This window comes from Bos indicus x Bos taurus, chromosome 14, assembly GCF_003369695.1.
Source record: "Bos indicus x Bos taurus breed Angus x Brahman F1 hybrid chromosome 14, Bos_hybrid_MaternalHap_v2.0, whole genome shotgun sequence".
NCBI lineage: Eukaryota > Metazoa > Chordata > Mammalia > Artiodactyla > Bovidae > Bos > Bos indicus x Bos taurus.
The window spans coordinates 73,517,422-73,544,904 of record NC_040089.1 but is presented as its reverse complement, the minus strand read 5'-3'; the positions used below and the strand labels follow the sequence as shown (position 1 = coordinate 73,544,904).

The 27,483-nt window shown below is 39.2% G+C and overlaps 1 protein-coding gene across 1 annotated transcript in view; it reads left to right on the top strand.

Annotated features, from left to right (window-relative positions):
• Positions 1-27,483, top strand: part of LRRC69 (leucine rich repeat containing 69) — a 77,514-nt gene that overhangs the window by 34,646 nt on the left and 15,385 nt on the right. The window contains exons 3-6 of the mRNA XM_027561587.1: positions 4,622-4,694; positions 7,763-7,958; positions 10,811-10,882; positions 23,166-23,267. Of these exons, the coding sequence (XP_027417388.1) occupies positions 4,622-4,694; positions 7,763-7,958; positions 10,811-10,882; positions 23,166-23,267 (443 nt within the window). The remainder of the gene's footprint in view (positions 1-4,621; positions 4,695-7,762; positions 7,959-10,810; positions 10,883-23,165; positions 23,268-27,483) is intronic.

Sequence of the window (27,483 nt, the reverse complement as noted above, 5' to 3'; positions counted from 1 at the left end):
CTTATATTGAACAATTTGGAACTAAAGTGAAAAAGGAATTTTAGTCTTTTTTGGTTTGAGATATTTACACTTGAAATAGAGAATTTGGGGAACAACTTTTTTAAACTACTGGATTATATATTTCTTTACATGTAAATCTAAGAAAATAAGTAAGTGTTAAATTAATGTTAGCAAATTTTACCCTTTTCAGAATCAGGGTACACATAGACTGTCAAATCTGAGCACCCTTTTTCTGGACTGGAGAGAAAACTAGTTGAAAATCAAATCAAGAAACATCTCCACAGTTCTTGTTCTTTATACTTTTTGCACCATCTTAACTACTAAGTCACTATCTTTGTTTAAGATGTGAAGCTGCATTTGAATCAGTTCTAAAGAGGTGGATGAAACTGGAGTCTATTGTACAGAGTGAAGTAAGTCAGAAAGAAAAACACCAATATAGTATATTAGCGCATATATATGGAATTTAGAAAGATGGTAATGATGACCTTATATGCAAGACAGCAAAAGAGACACAGATGTAAAGAACAGACTTTTGGATTCTGTGGGAGAAGGCGAGGGTGGAATGATTTGAGAGAATAGCATTGAAACATGTATATTATCATATGTGAAATAGATCGCCAGTCCAGGTTCAAGGCATGAGACAGGGTGCTCAGGGCTGGTGCACTGGGATGACCCTGAGGGATGGGATGGGGAGGGAGATGGGAGGGGGCTTCAGGATGGGGGACACATATACAGCCATGACTGATTCATGTCAATGTTTGGCAAAAACCACTACAATATTGTAAAGTAATTAGCCTCCAATTAAAAAAAAAAAAAAAAGATGTGAAGCTTAACTTAATCTGGGGAGAATTTTAAAGAAAAGATATGAGGTTAAATAAATGGCATTTCTTCTTCGTGTTTCCCTTAAGCTAATAATTTCTCCATTTAATTTGACATTTTTCCTATTTAATATAGGTAGAATATGCTTAAGGATAGAACACATGACAAAGAGATCCAGATAATCTTTATAGCTTCATTAACTCATGTAAGGCACTTCACTACTTCATGTGTCCCCAAGAGTAAAATCAGAACTATAGAATAGAATTTAAGATGTCCTGTGAACTTCTGAGGCATGGGTACTGTATATTGTCATCATTATCACTGAGCAGCATTTATTAAAGGTATAATTTCATGGGGTCTCAGTTGTGGATATATAACAAAAACACAAGTAGATTCTAGTACTACCTCTTTAAAGTATTTTAAAATATTAGATCATGTGTCTTGGAGAAATATTTTTCCACAAAATAAGAACTGTAATAAACTTATTAATGGTATGTACATTATATATACAAACTTATAGATACAGGGTTTAATTATAATTTACTTGCAAAGAAAACAGTTTATAAATAAGAAAAAATTAAGAGCATGCAAAAAAGTACATAGTAATATTTATGATCTACACTGAGGGGCAAACAGGTAAAATCTGATGTATATAAATGATATTAAGCAACCTGGTTCATGCTACTTTAGGCTTCTGTAAAGAAATTTTTTCTCATGTTGCTCTTAAATTTGAGGTTTAAAAAATATATGTAATCTGTATACAGTACCCTACCCCTGAAGGTCTGTAGTTTCTCTATTTCTTGATCTGGGGCTGTCAAACTTTGAAAATCTCATGTGAGTGACATAAATTATGTTCTATGCCAGGTCTTGATTATCCAAAGGCAGAAGCAGTTTGGTGTCCAACATGTATTGCATGGTGCTGTTCTTGCCCCTCTCCCTACCCCATCAGAGTAGACTGGACCAGGGTAAGACGTGTCCCAAGCTGAGTCAGTCACATTCTCTTTCTTGGGGTTTATGACATAATCTAAAACAGTTTTTCTGGTCTGAGCTAACCACATGAACTAAGAGAAAAGTTGCAAACTGGTGACCTGCGGGATGAATCTGGTTTACAAATAGGTTGGTTCTGTTTTGTCCGCCTCTCTTAAATTTGAATTAGGGTCAAAGCCAGCTTAAAACTCAATATTAAAAAAATGAAGATCATGGCATTTGGTCCCATCATTTCACGGCAAATAGATGGGAAAAAGGTGGAAGAGTTGACAGATTTCCTCTTCTTGGGCTCCAGAATCACTGCAGCTGGTGACTGCAGCCTGGAAAATAGAAGACAGTTGCTTTTTGCCAGGAAAGCTATGACAAACCTAGACAGTGTGTTAAAAAGCAAAGACGTCATTTTGCCAAGAAAGGTCCATATAGTCAGGACTATAGTCTTTCCTGTAGTCATGTACACATGTGAGAGCTGGACCATAAGGAAGGCAGAGCACTGAATTTGAACTGTGGTGCTGGAGAAGACTCTTGAGAGTCCCTTCCTTGTATAGCAAGGAGATCAAATCCGTCAAACTTAAAGGAAATCAACACTGAATACTCGTTGGAAGGACTGATGCTGAAGTTGAAGCTCCAATACTTTAGCTACCTGATGCAAAGAGCCAACTAATTGGAAAAGACCCTGATGCTAGGAAAGACTGAAGGCAGAAGGAGAAGAGGGCAACAGAGGATGAGATGGTTGGAGGGCATCACCGATTCAGTGGACATGAACTTGGGCAAACTCAGAGAGATGGTGAGGGACAGGGAAGCCTGGTGTGCTGCACTCCATGGGGTCGTCAAGAGTCGGACACAACTTGGCAACTGAACAACAACCCAAATTTGCAGATTAAGAGAGTTCATATAGAAGTCTGGATCTCTGGCTCTCTTTTGTTTCTCTGAGAAAGAAAGATCAGGCAACAGTGGACTCACATTCCCATGTGACACCGGTTGCTGGGCTGGCCGAAACGCGGGTCCCCGTGGCAGAAGGCACTGCTCGCCAGTCCAGTGCCCCCCTGCCAGGCGGACCCCTGCAGGCCCAGCGCTGTGCTTTGCGTTAATCTTCTCGGTTCCTGCAGGCATTTCAGTCTGAGAACTCCATCTGCTCCATAACCGTTCAAACGCAGGAGTTGTGGGACAGCTATATGGGTACATGGAAAAGTAGAGATAATATGTTTAAAAGTGAAAGGATAAGGAGTGAAGGAATGCGGGAGAGAGAGAATATAAATATGAAGCTTAGAGAAGCTATAACAAAAAATGAAACTCTATGTTCTGCAGAGATTCCCAGAGAGTATAATTGTCCAGACTTGGAGAATCTCCTGGAGAGAGACAGACTGTTAGCCTGGAGCTAGTGTGGGGGTCTCCTTGACCGTCACAACCCAGTTCAGTGATTCTGAGGGAGCATCAGAAGCCCAGGAGACCCTCTGTGACTACCAAGAGAAGTCAAAGGACTGTGTATATATTTGTACCCAACACATACAGTTGGCCCTTGAATGACACAGGCTTGAACTGTGGGTCCACTTATACCAGGGTATTTTTTCAGTGGTAAATACTGCCCTACTGCAGGTTCCCTGGTTGGTTAAATCCTGGGGTGCGGAGGAAGAACAGATGGGAGCGCCCACTAGAAGTTATAGGTGGATTTTTCCACTGGTGGAGGATGGGTGCCTCCACGGGACTGTGATAGATATATAGACACACGTGTAAAATTACATATTATGTCTGTTTATACACATATTTCTATTAACGTGACTCTCGCCACACCGCAGGGCCCAGCATGTTGGAAACAGGATAGGGCGGGGCAGGCCCAGGCAGCAACGGACTTTCTCCGCGCAACGGACTGGGAGGTCTGAGGCCAAGTCCAACCAGGGGACTGCTGGGGAGACGAAGAGGTACCTAGAAGCGGGGTATACCAGTCTGGAATCACCTACTTCAAGGCACTAGTAGTGGGAGATCGACCTCCTCAAGGGGCTGGGAAGCATCGGCGCGACGGTGTCCACGAGTAATGTGGGCAAGCCCGGGGCCCTGCACGCAGGAGGGGTGCCCGAGGGGAGCCATCACAGTACCCGGCACGGAGAGCGGGGAGAGACCTTAGTACTCGACTTCGTCTTGGGCCCTGCGCAGACGCTGGTGACCGAAGAAGGCCTGTTCTCCATGAAACACCGCACAGAATTTCCCGGATCCTTCCAGTCTCCGGGGAAGATTAGAAACTAACTGTTTAAAGGGCCGATGCACATCTGCTCCTTCCGCCCCAGGGAGACCCTGGCTCTGGGCTTGCACGGAGTGGAGCACGCTCTGCGTCTACTTCGCTCTCTTCGATACGGAGTTCAGCCTGCCTGGTCCCCAAGAGACTGCAGACCCCGGGCGGAAGGTGCCTGCGGGCCGCGGGGCCTTTGGCGGGTTTTCTGTTGGGTGAATGGGTGAATGAGTTCTGTGGATCAAGAAGACCCTTTGGACTTGATTCATGGCGCTTTGCAAACATTTATGGGGCTCCTCTTGCAAGTCTAAAAAACAGAACTAAAACAGCCCTGAGTACCGGTGCCTTTGAGTTTCTGCTTCGTTTGTGGTGAGTTTGGCGGTACTCCTGTGTCCTCAGGGGCCACGATTTAGCTTTGTAACTTTGTGGTAAGGTGTACCTTTTTGCTTAAACTAATTTAAGAGGGTATCAGTTACCAGCACCCAAAGAACCTTGGCCAACGCAAGAAAATAAGGAGAACAAAGGTGTATGGGAAAGTGACTAAACATTATTTTCTAACAGATAGCTAAAATGACTGAAATTATTTTCTAACAGATGGTTTACAAAGTTTGATCCTGCTTAATCTGAACAACAATCAGCTTACATGGATTCCTCAAGAAATTAGCAGGTAATTTTGTTATAATGAGAGATGGTTACTTTTTCCCTCTCCCCCTTCAGCTGCCGTGTCCCCCCACCCTGTTATTAGAACACTGTAGACTCAAGTCCTTGTGAGATTTATACATAGCAAAGAGCAATTGAAAGACTGAGGCAAGCCACTAAGTTTAAGCAGATGGTTCTTTAAACACTTCAGAGAAATGAGAAACCACATGATTTGGTAGTCTAAGTATAAAAGTGAGGGTTTGAAACAGTTCTAAAGTTGATTGTTACTGATTTCCTAACTGTGGGGTTCTTGGAGCTTGCTCTGCTATAGAAATGGGGACTTTACAGTAAAACATTTTCAGCTTGATGGAATAGGTAATGTGAAAATAATGGCTTTAAAATCAGTATGTCATTTTCAAAAAAAACAAACAAACCCACATTTTATTATCACATTTGCACGGAGGAGCTGCTGTTACAGGGGCTTTCTGGAGCCAACTGAGGGTCTTGTCCTTCTTCTGGCAGAACACCCTCTTGGGCTTTTCTTCTGACTGTTGGAGAGAGAAACCTTTAGGGTTACTTTGGAGACTCCTTATTGCCTCTTGAACAGAAACAGATGTATTACAACATAAAAACATCCAGATTTTTGAAGGAAGGATCCAAAACTATGAATGGTTCTCAACAAAAGGCCTTCTGCCTTACCTAAAGTTTATTCCAATTTACTTGCCTATACCTCTACCCAATGTATTTTTCCAAGATAGATTTTTACAGAAAAAGTAATGTGTTAAATAAAAGCACCTAGAAAAATATTTGAAGCTATCTCATTTCTGAAGAAAAGGAATATTTATAGTAATAAAATGCCAGTAGTTGTCTTCTTGCTTTTTCACTCATTGAGTTTATCAATTGATTTATATGTTGGTGATGTAATGAAAAAAATGACACTTTGGAAGATCTGGTGAATTAGGTTTAGGTCGTAACTTTGTGCAACTAGCCTTATGACGCTGGCCAAGTATTTTAACTGTCTTGGATCTTGGTTTTCTCATCTCTAAAGGAAGAATTTTGAGATGAACTTCAAAATTCTTGCAACTATAACATATTATGAGTTCACGATTCAGTAAGCTTAGCTCTTTTTGGAGAACAGAGTACAGTATTGTCTTTCATTAAATGTATTCTTAACTATTTTATGTGTTTTCTGATGTTATTGTAAATGGAATTTTGAAAATATTATTTTCCAGTTGTTTGTGGCTACAATATACACATAAAATAAATTTAAAATAGAGACTTTGTAGTCTGTGATCCTGCTTTTAGTTCTAGTAGGTTTGGATTTTTTTTGCATTATTTCTCTTTACTATTTTAATATTTAGAGTTTTGCCCATCTTTTTAATTTTGAAATACTCTTCTCCCATACCTTTAGAAATTACTTCTTAACCTGGTTTATCTATTTTTCTGCTCTTGCCTTCTCTGAGTGCCTTTTGGGAGGGGATCAGATGTTCATATTTCTCAAGAATCTTTCCAGTGGCTTCCTCTCTGTCTCTTTCTGCCCTTTGTTGTTGTTCTTTCTGTCAGTCTCGTCTATTCATATGGCTTCCACAATCGAGATCATAGAGTCTTTCCATATTTCTTTCACTCGCACCAACTATTATCCTAAGCTCCAGGCCCCATTTATAACTGCCTAGAAATGGCACCTCATTCTGTTATTACTTTAACACCTTTAGAGCATTATAAATCCTCATTCTTAGCTTTGCAAGAAGACATTTGAATCTTGACACTGTTTTCTGATAGTTAAGTTAGACAAGTTATTCACTGCTTCTGATCCTTCATTTTCCTTATTTCTGGATTAAATGTAATAATTCCAACCTTAAGGTTGTGCTGTTGATTAAATTTAATGCACAAGTACATAATTGGTGCTCAGTAATGCTTATTTTAGCTTCCCTGGTGGCTCAGAGAATAAAGCATCTGCCTGCAATGCGGGAGACCCAGGTTCGATCGCTGGGTCGGGAAGATCCCCTGGAGGAGGAAATGGCAGCCCACTCTAATGCCCTTGCCTGGAAAATCCCATGGACAGAGAAGCCTGGTGCAGGCTACAGTCCACGGGGTTGCAAAGAGTCAGACATGACTGAGTGACTTCACTTTTCACTTTCAATGCTTATTTCTTCTGGCTTCTTTATTCAAAATACACTTAATATTTTCTCAAGGAAAATATTACTCAAGGCAGATTTACTATGCCTCCTTGTTGCCCTAATTTTTTCAGGCCAAGTTCAAAATTTTGGTTCTTCCATAGTGCTTGTGAACCTCAGGTACTGTATCTGCAATTACAGGCTCAAATGTTAATCCTTTTCTCACTGTTGGTATCTGCTCTCCTTGTTCTGTGTCTCTGAGATCTCCTTCTAGACAATGATATATATAAGGGTAGAATTTGTGGTCAACCTGTCTTTGCATATTTCACAGCATCTAAATGGTACAGAATATATGATTTTTATCTAAATCTATCCCTATCTGTATCTATATCCATATGTGTGTATATGGCATTTGGCCTCTGGCTTCCTCTTCAGTATAAGGAAAGGAAAGTGAAGTCGCTCAGTGGTGTCCGACTCTTTGTGACCCCATGGACTGTAGCCTACCAGGCTCCTCTGTCCATGGGATTTTTCCAGGCAATAGTACTGGAGTGGATTGCCATTTCCTTCTCCAGGGGACCTTCCCAACCCAGCGATCGAACCCAGATCTCCCACATTGTAGACAGACACTTTATTGTCTGAGCTACCAGGGAAGTCCTCTTCAGTATAACTATTAATAAAGTATATGTACAAAGACTGAAGACAGAATTTTCTTTCTCTTAAATCTAGGTTGTGATTATATAAAATACTTTAAACATGAACCATCTGATCATAAAATATCTTTAAAAGTTAAATTACAGCAAAGGTTATTTTTTATCCTCTAATGATTCATTGTAGTTGTGAACACTTGACTGGAGAAAAGCTCAGATGAGCTACAAAAAATATGAATTGATACGTGGCTCTGATAAATGATATATGTACATATATGTACAATGGACTTCCTTATTCTTGTGAATTTCATTCATATATTTTGTTTATTTTTTAGATTAAAAAATCTTAGATGTTTGAGTATAAATCATAACCAGCTAGCCAGCATTCCTAGAGAACTTTGTTTCCTTGAGAATCTTTCTGAACTTCAACTTAACTACAATCAGCTTGTATGCATACCCAAAGAAATTAAGTTCTTGAAGAAGCTCCGGAAGCTTCTTCTGTCCAGGAACAACATTAAATCTTTGCCAGAGGTAAGCAAAAGATGGAACCAAATTTTCTTTTGTTGGTGAAGAACTCATTACACCATGATAGAGAGCAGTTATAGACTAGATTAGGGTGTCTGAATACAAGCCATCATTTGCTTTCCCTCTGATTATATATAATAAGTTCCCAAATCACTATGACAAAAAAAGATTATAACTTGGATTTTTCTTTTTTACAAAGCTAGGTATGCTAGACTTTGTAAATAAAAATACAAAATGCTTTAATTTGAATTTCAGACTACCAAAGAAGAATTCTTTTAGTATAAGTATGCTCCAAATATTGCATGGGACATACTTATACATTTAAAAAACTCTTATCTTTTTTGTCTGAAATTTAAATTTAAGTGAGTCTCCTGTATTTTTATCTGGCAACTTTGTATATAGCACAAATAATAAGTACTTTTTGATTTTGGAATATATGCTAGATATCTTCAATTTTTCCTTTATATCCACTGTCCATCCTTTTCCAACCTGCTTTTCTCTTCTGTGTCTGGGAGACTGAGAATGAGCATCAGTGAGCTCCTTTGTCCTCTGATTTCCTCTAGGATATGTCCAGTGAGAGGCAGTGTCAGGAGGTGAAAGGGCAGGAGAAGATTGAGTGCGTGCATGCGCACTTGCTCAGTCATGTCTGACTCCTTGTGACCCCATGGACTGTAGCCTGCCAGGCTCCTCCGTCCATGGGATTTTCCAGGCAAGGGTACTGGAGTGGGTTGCCATTTCCTCCACAAGGGATCTTCCTAACCCAGGGACCAAACCCTCATCTCCTGCGTAGGCAGGCAGCTTCTTTGCCACTGAGCCCCCTGGGAAGCCCTGGAGACTGAGTACCAGATGGTTTTCCCGTGGTGCTGTCTCTAGAAGGTTGCTGTGAGCTGCCTGCATGCCTCTCTGGAGGGTCATAGCAATGTCCTGTGATCATCAGAACATCGTCGTATGAACATTCTTACATTCCCTTGGCTCTTTAGACCTGTGGTGTTAAAGAACTGTCTGCTGTTCCTAGCTTTTGGGAACTTTGTAGGTTTAGGGAACTACTTTTCTTGGCTTAGGGAACCTTGTTGGTTTCCCTAAAGCCTGTCAAACTTTTATAAACAGTGACTTCATTAAACCCCCCCTCAATTTTTCCAGTTTGAGAGTACTGTTTCTTGTTAGGAACCTGTCAACAGATTTACCTTCCTTATTAGGCAAATTAGAATTAATTTGATAGGAGGAAAGGCATGGCATGCAGTAAACTGAGGGATAAAAATAGATTAATTCCTACTATTTCGCTTTTCTCTAAAGTAGATGTTTCTTTTAAAAATTCTTTGCACACTGTAATATGTAAAAATATACCAAGGTATAGGCTGTAAATAAGTATATTTCAAAAATTTATTCATATATTCCTTAAAATCCTACTTAGTATAAACAAGTAAAATATCTTGAAATTATAGAATAAACCTGTTAAAAGCATGTCTCTCTTATTTGAAGGAAAACAACAGCAGCAGCAACAGGATCATCATGAAGCATTATGTTATTTTGTGTTTATAACAACTTTATCATATATCTCTTATTAAACTAATTTTAGAATAAAGATCAGGGTGGTTATGTGACTCAAGCATAGTTTGCAAAGGTCAAGGAAGGATCTTAGATCCATGCCTGTCTAACGTAAAAGTCCATATTTCAAATCAATAGTCTTACTACAAATTTATAAACCCTGAAGCTTTTAAACTTTAAAAAAACTTGAATGCTAGTAAATCCTGTCCTGAATTATCATGCAAAGAATGCCTGTAATCATTTATATCCTTGTAAATTTAATATGATTCAGTCTATCATTGTTCTTTTTGGTCTGTATTATAAATGATAAGGCATTGCAGAAAATAGTCATTTGTTTTGATAATGAATGTACTGTGAATCATTTTCTGGTCTGTTGTAAATCATGTGTATGTCTGCACACATGTGTCTGAATGTATATGCCTATCCAGTCCTGTTGGGCATGTGGCTGGACTAATGGATTTCCTTTATAAGGAAAGGGTTGTGTCAGCTCAGTGCTACACAGGAAGTAGTTGTGAAGTAAGTGCCAGTGGAATTATGTCTGTTTTTTGTCTCCCAAAGATTCTTTCTGTTTTAATGATAGAAATGTCTACTAAATGCTCAGTATCTATTAAACCCTTTAGTAAGCACTTTCTGATTAATAATTTGTTTAATGCATTCAGTGTCCATATTGAAGGTCTGTTCAGTTCAGTTCAGTTGCTCAGTCGTGTCCGACTCCTTGCGATCCCATGGACTGCAGTGCGCCAGGCCTCCCTGTCCATCACCAACTCCCGGAGTTTACTCAAACTCAAGTCCATTGAGTCGGTGATGCCATCCAACCATCTCATCCTCTGTGGTCCCCTTCTCCTCCTGCCTTCAATCTTTCCCAGCATCAGGGACTTTTCAAATGAGTCAGCTCTTCGCATCAGGTGGTCAAAGTATTGGAGTTTCAGCTTCAGCATCAGTCCTTCCAAAGAACACTCAGGACTGATTTCCTTTAGGAGTGACTGGTTGGATCTCCTAAGCTAAAGTACAAAGATTAAGAAATTTGCCCATAGATATATAGTAAGTGTCAGAGGTGAATTTGAACCTACAGATATTTACTACAGATAGTCTAGTTCTTGGCCACCGTGTTATGTTGCCCTGGAGTGGTCAGAGGAAATGGAGAATTCAGAGAATCTGGTGCTTCATTCGTTGTGATTTCCTTGGGGAGAGTACTGATCAGGTAATTAGGAAAGGTGATTAGCCTCATCAAGTTTAAACTTACAAGAGATGTTTATGATACTACATATTAGATTTGTTAAAGCTCTCTTTCTCTCTTTTGTTTCCTGACACAGGGACTTTGTAATCTTTTCAACCTGAGAATTCTAGACGTAGCTGGAAATGTTATTCAGATGTTTCCACCAGGAGTAAGTAGAGTCAACTTGTATTATAATTGAAAAATAATTTTGTTTATTGGGAATAGAAAAAACAGCGTCAGTCGCTCAGTCGTGTCTGACCCTTTGCAACCCCATGGACTGTAGCCTGAAAGGCTCCTCTGTCTCCCTTCTCCAGGAACTGAACCTGGGTCTCCCACATTGCAGGTAGATTCTTTACCGTCTGAGCCAGAGGAAATTCCCTGTGAAAAAGTAGGCAGCCAGTAAAACCTACGGTAATTGGAACCTTGAATTAATACAAATAACGGAAAGATTTGCTTTGTTCTAGAACTTTGGAACTTGTTCTCTTATTCCTTCGTTTTCTGTGCTTGCTGAACTTGTTTGAATTGAGTGAACTCTGATTGTTATCATAAATGTTTTAATATATTATCTATGGTTAAGTGTTTTTTTTAAAAAATCACATACTGTTTTTGGTCACTTCAGACTTTTTCAAAGTATTGCTTTCCAGAGCATAGATTTTTATCCCTTGCAGTTGAGAGTCCCTTAGACTGCAAGGAGATCAAACCAGTCAATCCTAAAGGAATCAGTCCTGAATATTCATTGGAAGGACTGATGCTGAAGCTGAAGCTCCAATACTTTGGCCACCTGATGTGAAGAACTGATTCATTAGAAAAGACCCTGATGCTGAGAGCTGGTGATGGGGAAGCCTGGTGTGCTGCAGTCCATGGGGTCACAAAGAGTCAGACACGACTGAGCGACTGAACTGAGTTCGTCCAAAGGAGATATTTATTAGTTGCTTTTAAGCCACGGACAATGAGGAATGCACTTTTTTTTACTTGGAGATGAATTTTGACTTTGCTTTAAGTAACTGGTCTTAGCAACTTGTAACTTTTCAGAAAGAAGCTATAGTTTTTCATGTTGGAGTGAATGTGTTTCCACTTCAAGGTAATTAGAAGCCCAACGATCCAGGAGGTATTCAATAAATAGTTGTTGATCCATCACTTTTTCTGATTAATCAATACAAAATTGAGATTATCGTCCTTTTTACCCTCTGAGTGATATTTAACAAAGCTTATCATTTTAACCATTTTTAAGTGTATAGTTGTAAGTCACTATATGTATATATATATATGAATATATATATATATTCATGTTGGTGCAGCACCATTATCACCACCTATCTCCAGAAGTTTTCTATCCATTCCTCGCTCCCTCTAACCCCTGGCAACCAGCATTCTACTTCTTGTCTCTGAGAATTCGAGTACTCTGGGAATCTCATATAAATAAGATCGTACCATATTTGTCCTTTTATGACTGGCATATTTCACTTGGTATAATGTCTCCACAGTCCATCTATGTTATAGCTTGTGTCAGATTTTCTTTTTTATGGCTGAATAATACTCCATTGTATGTAATGTATATGCATTAAATGTATATATATTTTGTATTTTCATTCATCTGCCCACGGACAGTTGGATTGCTTGCTCTTTTTGGCTATTGAGAATAATGCTGCTGTGAATATAGACGTACAAATGTCTGCTCAAGTCCCTGCTTTCACTTCTTTTGGGCATATACCCCGCAGTGGAATTTCAGAGTCATATTCCATATTTTAATTTTTTTTTTAGGAATTGCCAAACTGTTTTCCAAAAACATGCAGTTTTGAATGTTTAATAAGCACTGGATGTTAATACTGACCCTGCAAATCCTACAGGATTTTATTTGTCCTGCTACACGATATTATCCATGTCTCGGTATGACTGTTCTTCTGCCCTATGTTACCTGCCTTGATTGCCAAAGCCGCCCATGTCTTCTCTGGCACCTCTGTGGTTCATATATACCACAAAATAGAAGAATACTTTTCAAGTTGGTCTTCTCAATAGACTGTAATCTTCCAAAGGAAAAGAGTACTCTTTTTTACCTTTATACCAGCAGAGTCTTGAATTTCAATCAAATGCATGTGTGCTAAGTCACTTCTGTCATGTCTGACTCTTTGTGACCCGGTGGACTATAGCCTGCCAGGCTCCTCTGTCCGTGGCGAGTCTCCAGGCAAGAATACTGGAGTGGGTTGCCATGCCCTTCTCCATGGGATCTTTCTGACCAAGGGATTGAACCCGTGTCTCTTATTATCTCCTGCATCGACAGGTGGACCACTAGACTACCTGGGAAGCCCTTGAATTGAATAAATATTTGTTAAACATATAAATAAAAATAATTTTCTTTAACTATATTCAGTATTTGACTTAGTAATACCATGAATTCAAAGTTCCTTCTATAGTGATACTGTAGTTACAATTTTGCTGTTTTAATAAAACACCAGCCCATTAATGTAGGGTAATTGTGAAAGAATATGACTTAGTGTTGCATTTGGAGCACCTATTTCAGAATTTTTTGGGCGCATTGAAGTAAAATATTCTGTGAATTCATCTGAGGTTTGGTCCAACTAGTCCAAATGAATAGAATTTTCCACATTTGATAGATAAGGCCACTATTGTGGTAAATGATGAACACAGAGGAGGAACCAACCCTAGGCCATTCAGGTATGACCTAAGTCAAGTCCCTTATGGTTATTCAGAGAGTGTGACATAGATTCAGCCTGATAGAGTGTTTGAAGAACTATGGATGGCGGTTTATAACATTGTACAGGATGCGATGATTGAAACCATCCCCAAGAAAAAGAAATGCAAGAAGGCAAAATGTTTGTCTGAGGAGGCATTACAAAGAGCTGAGAAAAGAAGTGAAAGGCAATGGAGAAAGGGAAAGATACACTCAACTGAATGCAGAGTTACAAAGAATAGCAAGGTGAGATGAGAAAACCTTGAGTGACTAATGCAAAGAAATAGAGGAAAACAATAGAATGGGAAAGACTAGAAGTCTCTGCAGAAAATTAGAGATATCAAGGGAAGATTTCATACAAAAATGGGCATAATAAAAGACAGAAATGGCATGGGCCTAACAGAAGCAGAAGAGATTAAAAAGAGGTGGCAAGAATACACAGAACAACTGTAAAAAATGTCTTAATGACCAGATAACCATGATGGTGTAGTCACTCACCTAGAGCCAGACATCCTGGAGTGCGAAGTCCGGTGGGCCTTAGGAAGCATTACTATGAACAAAACTAGCAGAGGTGATGGAATTCCAGTGGAGCTATTTCACATCTTAAAAGATGCGATTGAAGTGCTACACTCAGTATGCCAGCTAGTTTAAAAACTCAGCAGTGGCTGTAGGACTGGAAAAGTTTAGTTTTCTTTCCAATCGCAAAGAAGGATAATGCCAAAGAATGTTCAGACTACCATACAACTGAGCTCATTTCACATGCTAGCAAAGTAATACTTAAAATCCTTCAACCTAGGCTTCAACAGTATGTGAACCAAAAACTTCCAGATGTACTAGCTGGATTTAGAAAAGGCAGAGGAACCTGAGATCAAGTCGCCAATATCTGTTGGATCATAGAAAAAGCAAGAGAGTTCCAGAAAAACATCTGCCTCTGCTTCATTGATTATAATAAAGCCTTTGTGTGGATCACAGTAAACAGTGGAAAATTTTTAAAGATATGGGAATACCAGACCACTTTACAGGCCTCCTGTGAAACCTGTGTGCAGGTCAAGAAGCAACAGTTAGAACAGGACATGGAACAAAGGACTGGTTCAAAATTGAGAAAGGAGTATGTCCAGGCTGTGTATTGTCACCCTGTTTATTTTAACTATATGCAGAGTACATCATGTCAAATTCTGAGCTGGATGCAGCTCAGGCTGGAATCAAGATTGCCAGGGGAAATATCATTAACCTCAGATATGCATATGACACGACCCTTATGGCTGAAAGTGAAGAGGAACTAAAGAGCCTCTTGATGAGGGTGAAAGAGGAGAGTGAAAAAGCTGGCTAAAGACAACATTTATGAAGACCATGGTATCCATTCCCATCACTTCATGGCAAATAGATGGGGAAAAATAGAAACAGAGACAGGCTATTTTCTTGGGCTCCAGTATCACTGTGGACAATGACTGCAGCCATGAAATTAAAAGACACTTGTTCTTGGAAGAAAAACTATGATAAACCTAGATAGCATATTAAAAAGCAGAGACATCATTTTGCCAACAAAGGTCTGTATAGTCAAAGCTATGGTTTTTCCAGTAGTCATGTATGGATTTGAGAGTTGGATCATAAAGAAGGCTGAGTTCTGAAGAATTGATGCTTTTAAACGGTGGTACTGGAGAAGACTCTTGAGAGTTGCTTGGACAGTAAGGAGATCAAACCAGTCAATCCTAAAGGAAGTCAGCCCTGAATATTCATTGGAGGGACTGATGCTAAAGCTGAAGCTCCAATACTTCGGCCACCTGATGTAAAGAGCCAACATGTTGGAAACGACCTAATGCTGGGAGAGACTGAGAAGAGGGTGACAAAGGATAATATAATAGGATGGTATCACTGACTCAATGAACATGAGTTCAAACAAACTCTGGGAGATGGTGAAGGATAGGGAAGCTTGGCATCCTGCAGTCCGTGGGGTCACAAAGAGTCAGACACGACTTAGCGACTGAACAACAGTATGGTCCTATTACCATTTTCTTAATTGTTTTGGGTTTATTTTGTGTAGGTCTTTTCCTTCTTTTGTGTTTTGCGCCTTGAGAAGTTCCTTTAGTATTTGTTACAAAGCTGTTTTTGGTGGTGCTGAATTCTCTTAACTTTTGCTTGTCTGGAAAGCTTTCGATTTCTCCATCAAATCTGAATTGAGAGTCTTGCTGGGTAGAGTATTCTTGGTAGTAAGTTCTTCCTTTTCATCACTTTAAATATATCATGCCATTCCCTTTTGGCTTCTAGAGTTTCTGTTGAAAAATCAACTGATAATCTTATGGGAGTTCATTTGTATGTTATTTGTCCTTTTGTCCTTGTTTTTTATATTTTATCTTTGTCTTTAATTTTCATCATTTTGATTACTATGTGTCTTGGTGCATTCCTCCTTGGGTTTATCTTGCCTGGGACTTTCTGTGCTTCCTGGACTTGGTTGACTATTTTACCATGTTAGGAAAGTTTTCAGCTATTATTTCTTCAAATATTTTCTCAAGTCCTTTCTCTCTCTTTTGGGATCCCTATAATGTGAACATTGGTATTTATAATGTTGTCCCAGAGTTCTCTGAGGCAGTCTTCATTTTTTTCATTCTTCTTTCTATATTCTGTTCTGTGGCAGTGATTTCCACCATTCTATCCTCCAGGTACATATCTGTTCTTCTGCATCACTTATTCTGCTATTGATTCCTTCTCGTGTATTCTTCATCTGTGTTTGTTTGTTCTTTAGTTCTAGGTCTTTGGAGGACATTTCTTGTATCTTCTCAATCTTTGCCTCCATTCTTTTTCTGAGATTCTGGATCATCTTCGCTGTCATTTTTCTGAATTATTTTTCTAGAAGGTTGCCTATCTCCACTTCATTCGTTTTCTGGGGTTTTATCTTGTCCTTTCATCTGGGACAAAACCCTCCACTTTTTCATCCTGGTTAACTTTCTGTAATGTGTTTTTGGTTCTCGCTGCTGAGGGATTGTGGTTCTTGCTTCTCTGTCTGCCTTCTGGTGGATGAAGCTAAGAGACTTGTATAAGCTTCCTGATGGAAGGGACTGGTGGTGGGAAAAACGGAGTCTTGCTCTGGTGGGCAGAGCCTGCTGAGTAAAACTTTAATCCAATTCTCCACTGATGGGTGTGGTTGCACTCACTCTCTGTTAGTTGTTTGCCTCTGTTAGAGACAACCCGGCCCTGGGGTCTGCTGGCTCTCTGGTAGGGTTAATGGTGACCTCCAAGAGGACTTATGCCAAGGGGCCCCTTCTAGGCCTGCTGCCGCCAGTGCCCTCACCCCCACAGCGAGCCCCTGCGGACCCACACCTCCACAGGAGACCCTCCAACGCTGGCAAGTAGGTCTGGTTCAGTCTTCTGTAGGGTCATGACTCCCTTCCCCTGGGTCTTAGTGCACACAAGATTTCGTTTGCCGCCTCCAGGAGTCGAGTCTGTTTCCCCTTGTCCTGTGGACGTCCTGTAATCAAATTCCATGGGCCTTGAAGATCAGATTCCCTGGGGATTCCCAGTATCTTGGCTGGATCCCCAGGCTGGGAAGTCTGACATGAGGCTCAGAACCTTCACAGCAGTGGGAGAACTTCTTTGGTATTTACTATTCTCCAGATAGTGGATTGCCTACCCAGCAGGTATGGGATTTGATTTTATCATGTTTGTGCCCCTCTTACCATCTCATTGTTGCTTCTTCTTTGTCTTTGGATGTGGGGTACCTTTTTTTCATGGCTTTCAGCATCCTCCTGTTGATGGTTGTTCAATAGCTAGTTGTGATTTGGTGCTCTGATTATAATGACATATCAGATCTATATTTTGAAAAGATCATATTTATGAAGTGTGGAGTACACAACGGAAGGGTTGACAAAGGGAACTGGGTGGACATCTGGTAGACTTTTGCTGAAGCGAAGTAAATGATAGTAAGTTGGTCTAAGGTGGTGACAATTGGGATAGAAGTATCTGAACAAATTCAAGAGACATTTAAGAGCTAAATTTAGAAATGGTGATGAGCTAGTGAGCTTTCTATAGAGTAATATAGAAGACACAGGAAAAATACCAACTTCAGGAGGGCAGATCCTGAGTTCAGTCTTGGATAGAGTGAGTTTAACATATATTTATGATACCCAAGTGAAGATTTTGAGTAGGCAGTTGGCTGTAGGGTGTGGAACCTGAGTCATCTGCATAGAGGTTTCACTGAAGTCATGGATATGGTTCAGATTGCCTAGGGAAAAAATAAAGTGAAAAGAGAATGTACTAGGCTTAGGGGAGAACTATTTCATTGTTAAGCAAAAAAGATGAGCCAGCAAAGAAAACATGGAGTTGTATTGACTAGCATGTTGACTAGAGGAGAATTTCTGGCAACCACTGAGGGCGTGTTGGAAGTCGGTGAAGATGAGTTTATTGTGATTCTTGCATCCCTAAGGTATAACTGCAAATAGCACTTTTTTACTTTGGTGCAGAGACAGGGAAAGCTGATGGTAGGGGTGATCTCTATACATAGATAGTGATAAGGCAGAGTACCTGAGTATTATGTGTGTAATGTAACTTGTCATACATTGTTCAATATAGGAAGGTTTTTAAAATTTTAAATAATTCTGAGAAAATTATATATACATATTTGCTCCCATTTCAAATATTTTTGGATGACATAGTCCCAATACTTAAAATCTTACTCTTTTCACAAATAACTGTTAGCATATTTATCATTTCCAATTCTTGCTAAAGGGTAACCCTGTGAGCTTTGAGATGGTCTAAAGGGCATGTGGTTATTTGCCATCACTTACTTATCAGTTCTGTTTTTGAGTTCATATGAAATTTCAGCCTCCATTCTCCTCATTTACACTAACAAATGTCTTCCTAAATTAGCCCCCTTCTGATCTCCCCCATTACTTAAGACTGGTATGAAGCAAATGCTGAACTTACACATTGTCCGTAGGACTGGGGCTTTTCAGAATGCTTGTAACAATTGAACAAGTCTAGAGAAGAAGGCCCTCGCAAATCTTGAGTACCCAGGGAGAGCTGTATGTGATTGATTATTTATTGGGCCTCAACCATGTACTAGGTACTATTTAGAGCTTACATTAAATAGTCACTTGCAACGCAGCTCTTAAAAAGACCAAAACCTGATAAATGAAAAGAGACTTTTCAACAGTGATTGCCTCATAGTATTTACAGGTGGTATGATTAATTTGGGAGTTCCCAGGTGGTTCTAGTGGTAGAGAAGCCACTTCTCAATGCACCAGATGTAAGAGACCTGGGTTCAATCTCTGGGTTGGGAAGATCCTCTGGAGAAGGGAATGGCAACCCACTCCATTATTCTTGCCAAGAGAGTCCCATGGATAGAGGAGCTTGGTAGGCTACAGTCCATGAGGTCGCAAAGAGTCAGACATGACAAAAGTGACTTTGCATGATTCATATATGACTTATATGATTAATTTACATGTAAGGCCTAAGGAGATATGGGAATATTTGGTAGAAGTTGCAAAAACTGAAAGTGAAAATGTTAGTAGCTCAGTTGTGTCTGACTGTTTGCAACCCCATGGACTGTAGCCCATCAGGCTCCTCTATTCATGGGACTCTCTTGGCAAGAACACTGGAGTGGGTTCCATTCCCTTCTCCAGGGAATCTTCCCGACCCAGGGATCAAACCCGGGTTGCTCACCTTGCAGGCAGGTTCTTTACCATCTGAGTCACAAGGAAAGTCAAAATGCTTATGGGGTGATATTTTAGTCATGAAGTGAAGATCCAGGAGTGTGTTGAGTAGTGGGCACAGCACAAGCGATAATTATAAGACACTGGCCTTTTCTGAGACCCTAAGTTCTACAGGATGGCTGTTTTATAAGGGTAACAGTAGAGCCTACCAGGATATATGGTTGTTAAAACAGGCCAAGGAGAACCAAATATGATATACTAGGACTTGTGAATTTATCCTATGGACATAAGGGAACCTTGATAATTTTAAGCAAGGATGTATTATGAATAAGTTCTCATTTTAAAAGACTACTTTGGGAGCAAAAGCTTGCAATATATGAACTGTTGCAGTAGTTCATATAAGATGAGGGCCTTAATCAAACCAGAGAGATTAGTGGCGGGGGCAGGGAGCAGGAAAAAGGATGGTGCAGAGGTGCTGAGGAGGTGGGTGGGATGGGGGATGGAAAGAAAGGATAAATTCCAGAAGTTTTAAGAAGGTGGAATTGATAGAACAGGAGGTTGATGACAGAAGATTTGATGTGGGTAATAAGGAAAAGGAATGAAGAAAATATGGGAGAAATGGATTCGATTCTTGAATGTTAGAATTTATGGTGACTGTGGGACTCCCATCTGGAGATGTCCAGGAGACAGCCAAATATTTGAGAATAAATATTACTCAAGTTGTTTTAAAAATGTGGTCAACATAGTCAACTTAGGCTCAAAGTCCCTGGATTCCTTGACTTTGATGATGTTTTCAGGTCTTCACTTTACGGTCCCATCATGTCTGTTCAGCTGCTCTCAGTATGAAGAATTAAAGTCCAGTTTGGCAGGCTGACCTCTGTTTCTCCCACGGTCCAGTTCTCTTGTTGCTTTATCGCGGTATCTTTCCTTTGAGATCACTGAGACTTCATGTCTCTCCACGCTTCCTTTTACTTTCAGTCCCTCAAAACTTTGTACTGTTATTTCTTTTTCTGTCTGGTCCAAACGCCAAAGAACCCAGTCCAGTTCGCTTATGTCTTAGTACGTATGAGCTCATTCCCTGCTTTCTGGTATATCCTTCTGCAGATTCTTAATGCATCTGGACTGCTGGGTGCCAAAGGAGCACACAGTCTATGGACAGGGACTGCTCCACATGTGTGGATTCCAGTGGGTCCCTCAACACCCCTGTATAATATTTTTGCTTGTACCACGTCAGGTTCCTTTTCTAAAACCTACAGCATATCCCATACTTTTCCATACTTTTCCCACCTTTTTCAAGGCTTCTCCCACATTAGCAACTTGCTAATAACTTCATAACTCAGTTAGCAGATGGTCTATTCTCTATTCCAAAGGAAAAATTGAAGGGATCACGTCTGACTCCTTCACATCCAATTCCACACCTTCAAATTTATTCATGTCTGCATCTTTTCTTCTAGCCATAGAGACAGGATAATTGAAAGATGTTAATATTCAAAGGTCTTTGTGTGTCCTTCACCTGAGCATTACTCTTTCAATTATTCTTTCTCCTCTAAATTAATCTCTCTGTGTTGGTACTTCTACATGATCAAGTCTTCTTTAGATTAAAAAAATAAAACCCCTCATTTGAACCTTCATTTTCCTCCAGCTGCAAATCCCCTTTCTAGATAAGAGGGTCAGTGAATGTTTATGACCTTGTACCTCTAAACCAGGGTTTTCTCAACATCAACACCACTTTGGGGCCTGATAATTCTTTGTTGCGGGGGCTGCTGTGTGTATTATAGGATGTTTCTCAGCATCCCTAATATTTACTACATAGATGCCAGTAATACTGCCCCTCCCCCACTTGTAACAATGAAAAATATCTGTAGACCCTTGAGGGGGAGGGGAGGAACAAAATTGTTCCAGTTGAGATTAAAGTCATGACAGTGTTTGTTTAAGCAGGCCTATGCACAGAGCCTCTGAACAGCTATAATGATATTTTATTAGCAGGAGAGATTGTGCTATTGGAGTGATGATACTAGCAAAGAATATTGTTGTCTTAAAAAGTTAGACTGACAGGAAGGGCTTCTCAGCTGGCGCTAGTGGTAAAAAACCCGCCTTCCAATGCAGGTAGACATAAGAGACACAGGTTTGATCCCTGAGTTAGGAAGATACCCCGGAGGAGGGCAAGGCAACTTATTCTTGCCTGGAGAGTCCCATGGACAGAGGAGCTGACAGACTGCAGTCCATAGGGTCGAACAGAGTCAGGCACTGCTGAAGTGACTAGCACGCATGCACTGACAGCAAACCCAGTAGTGCATGTAGAAACAGGGTATTAAAAAGTGCTGCTCTGGGGAATATTCAGAGTGGACACCGAGACATTGTGTGACTTCAGATTGCTGAAATTTACCTGCTACAAAACACATGCTAATGACTTTCATTATTATTTTCCTTTCATTAATTTCTTTCTGATATATTATGTGTAGTAAGTTAGCAAGCTGGATAACTCATTACCATGTTTAATGGAAGAATAATTACAGGATTTGAAGGAAGAAAAAAATGATCCCTAAAGAAAAATATATGCTCTTTGGACCATGGTCAGCTTTGAAATGAGGTTCACATCTGTTAATGCTTTTGAATATCCCAAGATATTCATTTGTATCAGTTTTTTATAAAAAGACTGAGTTTAAGTATAAATAATAGAATGTTATTCTCCAGGACCAGAAGGAAGAAAGGGTGATTCCATTAAACACAGAAGTGCTCTTTTCATTTTAGCACACCCAGCACTTACCTGAGACTACCATTGGATTCAACTCTCTGGGTTCTCCTTGTTGATGGATACCAGAGGAAACTGAATTAAGAAAGACAGAATGTCTAAATGTGATTCCAATGAGGTCTTGAACCCTGTATTTTATTTTAAAATCTTGTCTATGTTGTAGAAATTTCATGAGAATTTTGGGACCTGATGACATGCTGCCCTGGAGAGATGTATTAAAATCAATTATTTTTTTAAGCCCTGGGCTGAAACCAAGGAAGTATCTCTACTTCTTTCATAAGTGTGAAGTGCAGTGATGTAATGGCATTGCTCATCCTGGCTCACTCCTACCGTGGCTGGAATCAGCCCTTGTAGGACTATTGACACCTTTGAATGAAAACATGCCACAAATCAGAGCTTTTTTTTCCTTTCCAAAGAGCCATTTTATCTGCACACCACTGAAGACAGGTATTATTTTCCCTATTTCACAGTTGAATCTAAGGCTCAGAAAAGTAAATCCCTAAATTAGTTTAATTTTGAAAACCACATAAGTTCTTGGGAATCAAAGCATAATATTAATATAAGAGAATTCCCTATTTTTCTATGCAAAGGGTAGAATCCAGCTGAATTTTGGTTTTCTTCAAAGAAGAGTTAATACCCTTGTGAATTGTACATTTTCTTTTTTATTTTCATTGTGCACAACAGGTAAATCAACTGTACTTCAATAAAATGAGAATTTTTTGATATTTCTCTATTCCCCTTACCTTCCTTCCTGATCATAAATAAATGAATCATAAGACAGTATGTGATATCTAGATGTTGGTGTGTATTAGAGTGTTATTTTACATCATGCATGAGTGCGTGCTGAGTCGCTTCAGTCGTGTCTGACTCTGTGCAATCCAATGGACTGTAGCCCTCCAGGCTCCCCTGTCCATGAGGATTCTCCAGGTAAGAATACTGGAGTGGGTTGCTACGCGCACCTCCAGGGGTTTTTCATCATACTTGGTTCCTAACAAACATATTAGTTGCAAACTGTACCCAGCATTTGATTAATTAACCCTTACTCTATTAGTAAGCAGCTCTATGATCCTGAACAAGCTTTCTCAGCTGTCTAGTTTGGGGGATGCCACCAATGACCTCTAAAGTCATTGCCACCCTTGGTAACATGAAGATCCTTATGCTTTTAATAACTTGAGTATGCCTTGCTATTAAAATACTAATGTGGAATATAGATCTTAAATAAAGTAATATTTTTTAAAAATATAAATATTTAACTATTTTAAATTTTAAAGTAGACTTTTTAAAAAGTCTAGTTTTGTTGATGATGAAGGCTCCGAAGTGAAGTTTATTTTGTTGTGTAATGAAGTTTTTATTTTGTTTTTGAAAGTTTCAAGATTTGAAGCTGAGGGAGTTCTACTGTGAGGGAAACCCGCTGTTCCTGAAGCAGCCAGTTAGTGCTATAAAACAGGAGGACGTCTGGAGTTTACAGGTGAAACCTTATGTCATTCACACAGGTCTTCGAGCTAAAGCCATGATTTAAGTTTTAAAGAGTTTTCTTCTAAAGGATTCTTACCAAGCCAGCAAATGATTAATACAACCATAATCCATTGGCATTGTGGAGCCTAGTCATAATCTTTTTGACTTGCTTGCAGAATCCAATGTGATCCTTCCTGATTTCCAGAGTGACCACATTCAGAGACATTTTAAACATTTTGTTGGATCAAAAGAGAGGAATTTGTGTTCGCTTTAGCATCCACATATTTTTTCAGTATTATCTAAAGATATATTTGATTTATTCTTACTGGGGTCTTTTGCCTCTTCCATCCCCTTGTCATTTATCCCCATTCCTAGGGGATGAAAGAATATGATCCAGAAATTGTGTTCCCTTTAGTCAAACAAGTTGATGATATTAAAAGAAGGAATAGGGAAGTATATTAGAGGACTGGCTGTGTATGTCTTTTGGTGATAGACACATCGAAGATTACAGATTTTACCACATTTGAGTATGAGTCTCTGCTGTGAATGTGGATTTCGCAGGTCCTTTTAGCTGAACATGCAGAATTGTCTTAAAACTTTCAAGTATTGGGAAGGGTTCAAGTTTCCTGACTACAGGAAACAACCAACATTGTTTAATGGTTTAGTTTTTTTAAAAAAATAACTTTTCCCTTATTGAACAAGTAATATATGTTTAATACAGAAAACTAGAAAATATAGATGAGCGAGGAAGAAAATATTAGTTATAATGCCATGTGTGTTAGTCACTCAGTTGTGTCCAACTCTTTGCGATACTGTGGACTGTAGCCTGCCAAGCTCCTCTGTCCATGAAATTCTCCAGGCAAGAGTACTGGAGTGTATTGACATTTCCTTCTCCAGGGGATCTTTCCAACCCAGGAATTGATCTGGGGTCTCCTGCATTGCAGGCAGATTCTTTACCATCTGAGCCACCAGTTGAAAAATTATTTTAAAAGTAATACAAGCTTATTTAGAGAAATCAGAGAAAAGGCAATAAAAATTGATAAAAAATACTCAAAAATCCAGTGTGCAGAGATACAATCACTGTTCTGACATTTATTTTGCTAGAACTTTTCAAAAATCCAGAAGTTTTTGATATCAAAGCTTTGTTCAAGCTGTGTACTATTTAGATACTTCATTTTTTACTCAAAATACTGTGAATATTTTTCCAGTCAGTAAAAAATAAATCCATGACATCTCTTTTGATGATTACATAATAATATACTGGTATACGATTATACCAGAATATTTTAAACTACTTTCCTACTGTTGGCTGTTTAGATATTAAAAATCTTATAACTTTTTGGCCTTTATAAACAAGGCTATCCTCTTCTCATGTCCATATTATCCCTGTGAATGAAATCACTAAGCCAAAGGACTTTCATCTTTTCAAGGCTGATTAACTCTTTTCCAATTCTCTTCCAGAGACTCAGTCTATATTTCCATAAACAGTATTATTTCCCTCTCCTATGTGAATAAAAACTTATTTGAAGTTTAATTATAAATGATTTTAAAATTGAAGTATTAAATTTAATTCCTCATGCCCTAATTGTTCTCCTTGAATCAAACATTTCAGAACAATGGTAATAAAATAATATTAATAGTAATAATAAAAATATTAATAGACAACTAATACTTATTATGTTTACCATGGGCAAGGCATTGTTCCAAGCACTTAATGGAAATGAACTAATTTAGTCCTCCATTAACTCTCAAAAAGAAGACACCATTATTATTCCTCTTTTATAGATAAATTGAGCCTTGGAGAAGGTAAATCACTTGTCCAAGTTCACAGGTCTAGTAAGTTTTCGAATGCTGATGCCGTTCTAAGCAGTTGGCCTCCAGACTCCATGCTGCAGTATTGCCTCAGAAAGGGGCTGCCAGAAGTGAGGGAAAGGGAAACAAAGGTAGTCTCTTGTTGGAAGAAATTCTGGTCTGTGGAGGGGACTGGATAAACAGTTAGCCCGAGGTGGCAGGGCTATTACAGGGAGCTTGAGAGCAAGAGTGCTGCTTTGAGTCTGGGGCCCACGTGCAGGGTGAGAGAACAGCTCTTCCCTCAGTTTCAAAGCTTTAAGGACCCAGAAGCACAACAGTTTGGGTGTTTTGTTTATTTAGTAGGAGCGATGACTTTTACTTATATAAATGATTGGTTGTTTTTGAGAGTATCTCTAAGAATTTTTCTTAGAAAGGTGACAAATTTACTATAATTTTATATTTATACTTAAGTAAAAGTCATTTCTACTGGATATTTGGTTACCATTATAACATTACTGATTAAACTACTTGGACTTTCAAAAACTATAAGGATTTGTTTCAGGATATTCCTTGGTTAAGATTTTTAAAGACTTTTCCTTACCTCGGAGATATGTGAACTAAAATTTAATATTGATAACTATATTATAACAATATACTAACCAGAGTATACTCTGTCAGCAGATGCTAGACAGAGTTTTACCTGTATTATATAATTTAATTCTCTGAACTCTGTGTGGTGGGGTTGGAAACAAAATTCCTATTTTGTAGGTGAGGTATTCCAGATCAGAGAACTTAAGGACTTGTCAAATAGGGTCACACTAGTAAGTCATAGTAGAGAAGGCAATGGCACCCCACTCCAGTACTCTTGCCTGGAAAATCCCATGGACAGAGGAGCCTGGTGGGCTGCAGTCCATGGGGTTGCTAAGAGTTGGATACGACTGAGCGACTTCACTTTCACTTTTCACTTTCATGCATTGGAGAAGGAAATGGCAACCCGCTCCAGTGTTCTTGCCTGGAGAATCCCAGGGACGGGGGAGCCTGGTGGGCTGCCGTCTATGGGGTCGCACAGAGTCGGACATGACTGAAGCGACTTAGCAGTAGCAGCAGCAGTAAGTCATAGAGCTACACGATTTGCACTTATCTATATATCTGACTCTGACTCAGTATGTTTGCTCTTGATGCTGTGTTTTAGTGCCTGTCATACAGCAACAACTGATCATACAGCAGTTCCAAAGTTCATCATTCCTTCTGATTCACATTTGTTTCTATGTTTTATGATTTTTAATATTTATATATAAATATATGTAAGGATAACCTTATGATTCAAATCAAATCAACATGTATAAGGAAAACTAAAAGAAACACCTTAAACTAATTTTAATCTATGATTGTTTAAACATAGAAATAATCTCTGACCTACATATAGTTAGCTAACAAATATTCTAACAGAATAGCATATAAGCTATTCAAAAGGGATAATTTATTTTTCTATAAACGATTTCTTGACTTTTAAATAACACTGAGGTTAAGCCATCATTAAGTAGTATATTCTGAAAAACTGCATTGCGTGTGTCTTCATGGTACAAATTTCCTAAAATTTACTATTGGTCATGCCAAAAGTATCTTATTATTTATGTGTTTGTGTGTGTTTCTTCAAATAATAACTTTACATTTCAATGATATATGTTAGTCTTCCAAGAAGGAAATGGCAACCCACTCCAGTGTTCTTGCCTGGAGAATCCCGTGGACGGAGAGGCCTGGTAGGCTGCAGTCCATGGGGTCGCACAGAGTCGGACACAACTGAAGCGACTTAGCAGCAGCAGCAGTCTTCCAAAGCAACACATTGGTAGCAAGTAGGAGAAAGATATAAATAATGGGTAATGTAAGAGTTGTGCAACAATTCCAAGTGCAACAAACATGATTGGTTCCAGAAATCATAAATGGAAAATGGCAGCTGTGTGAATTGTTGTTGTTCAGTCGCTAAGTCATGTCCGACTTTTTGTGACCCCATGAACTGTAACCCGTCAGGCTCCTCTGTCCTCTGAAATCTCCCAGAGTTTGCTCAAATTCATGTCCATTGAGTCGGTATCTAGCCATCTCATCCTTTGCTGCCCGCTTCTTCTTTTGCCTTCAATCTCTCCCCATCATCAGTGTCTTTTTCATGGGACCTATTCATTGGTCCCGTGTATTTCAGCAGACTCTTCTACTGTCTGCTATTTTGGGTTTGAATTCTTCTCTATTTTCTGTGGCTTTATAGTGAAACTAGCCATTGAATTCTGGTAGCTAAAACTTACCTCTAAAATCACCATTTCATTCAGAATCACAAGCTATGTTCTGTGTAATTAATTAGAGGGAAGCGATAATATTCATTGAATTTAGAAGTCCTGTAATATTAGTGTGAAAGGGCAGTTTTTCAGAAAGGATGACTTCATCATGTA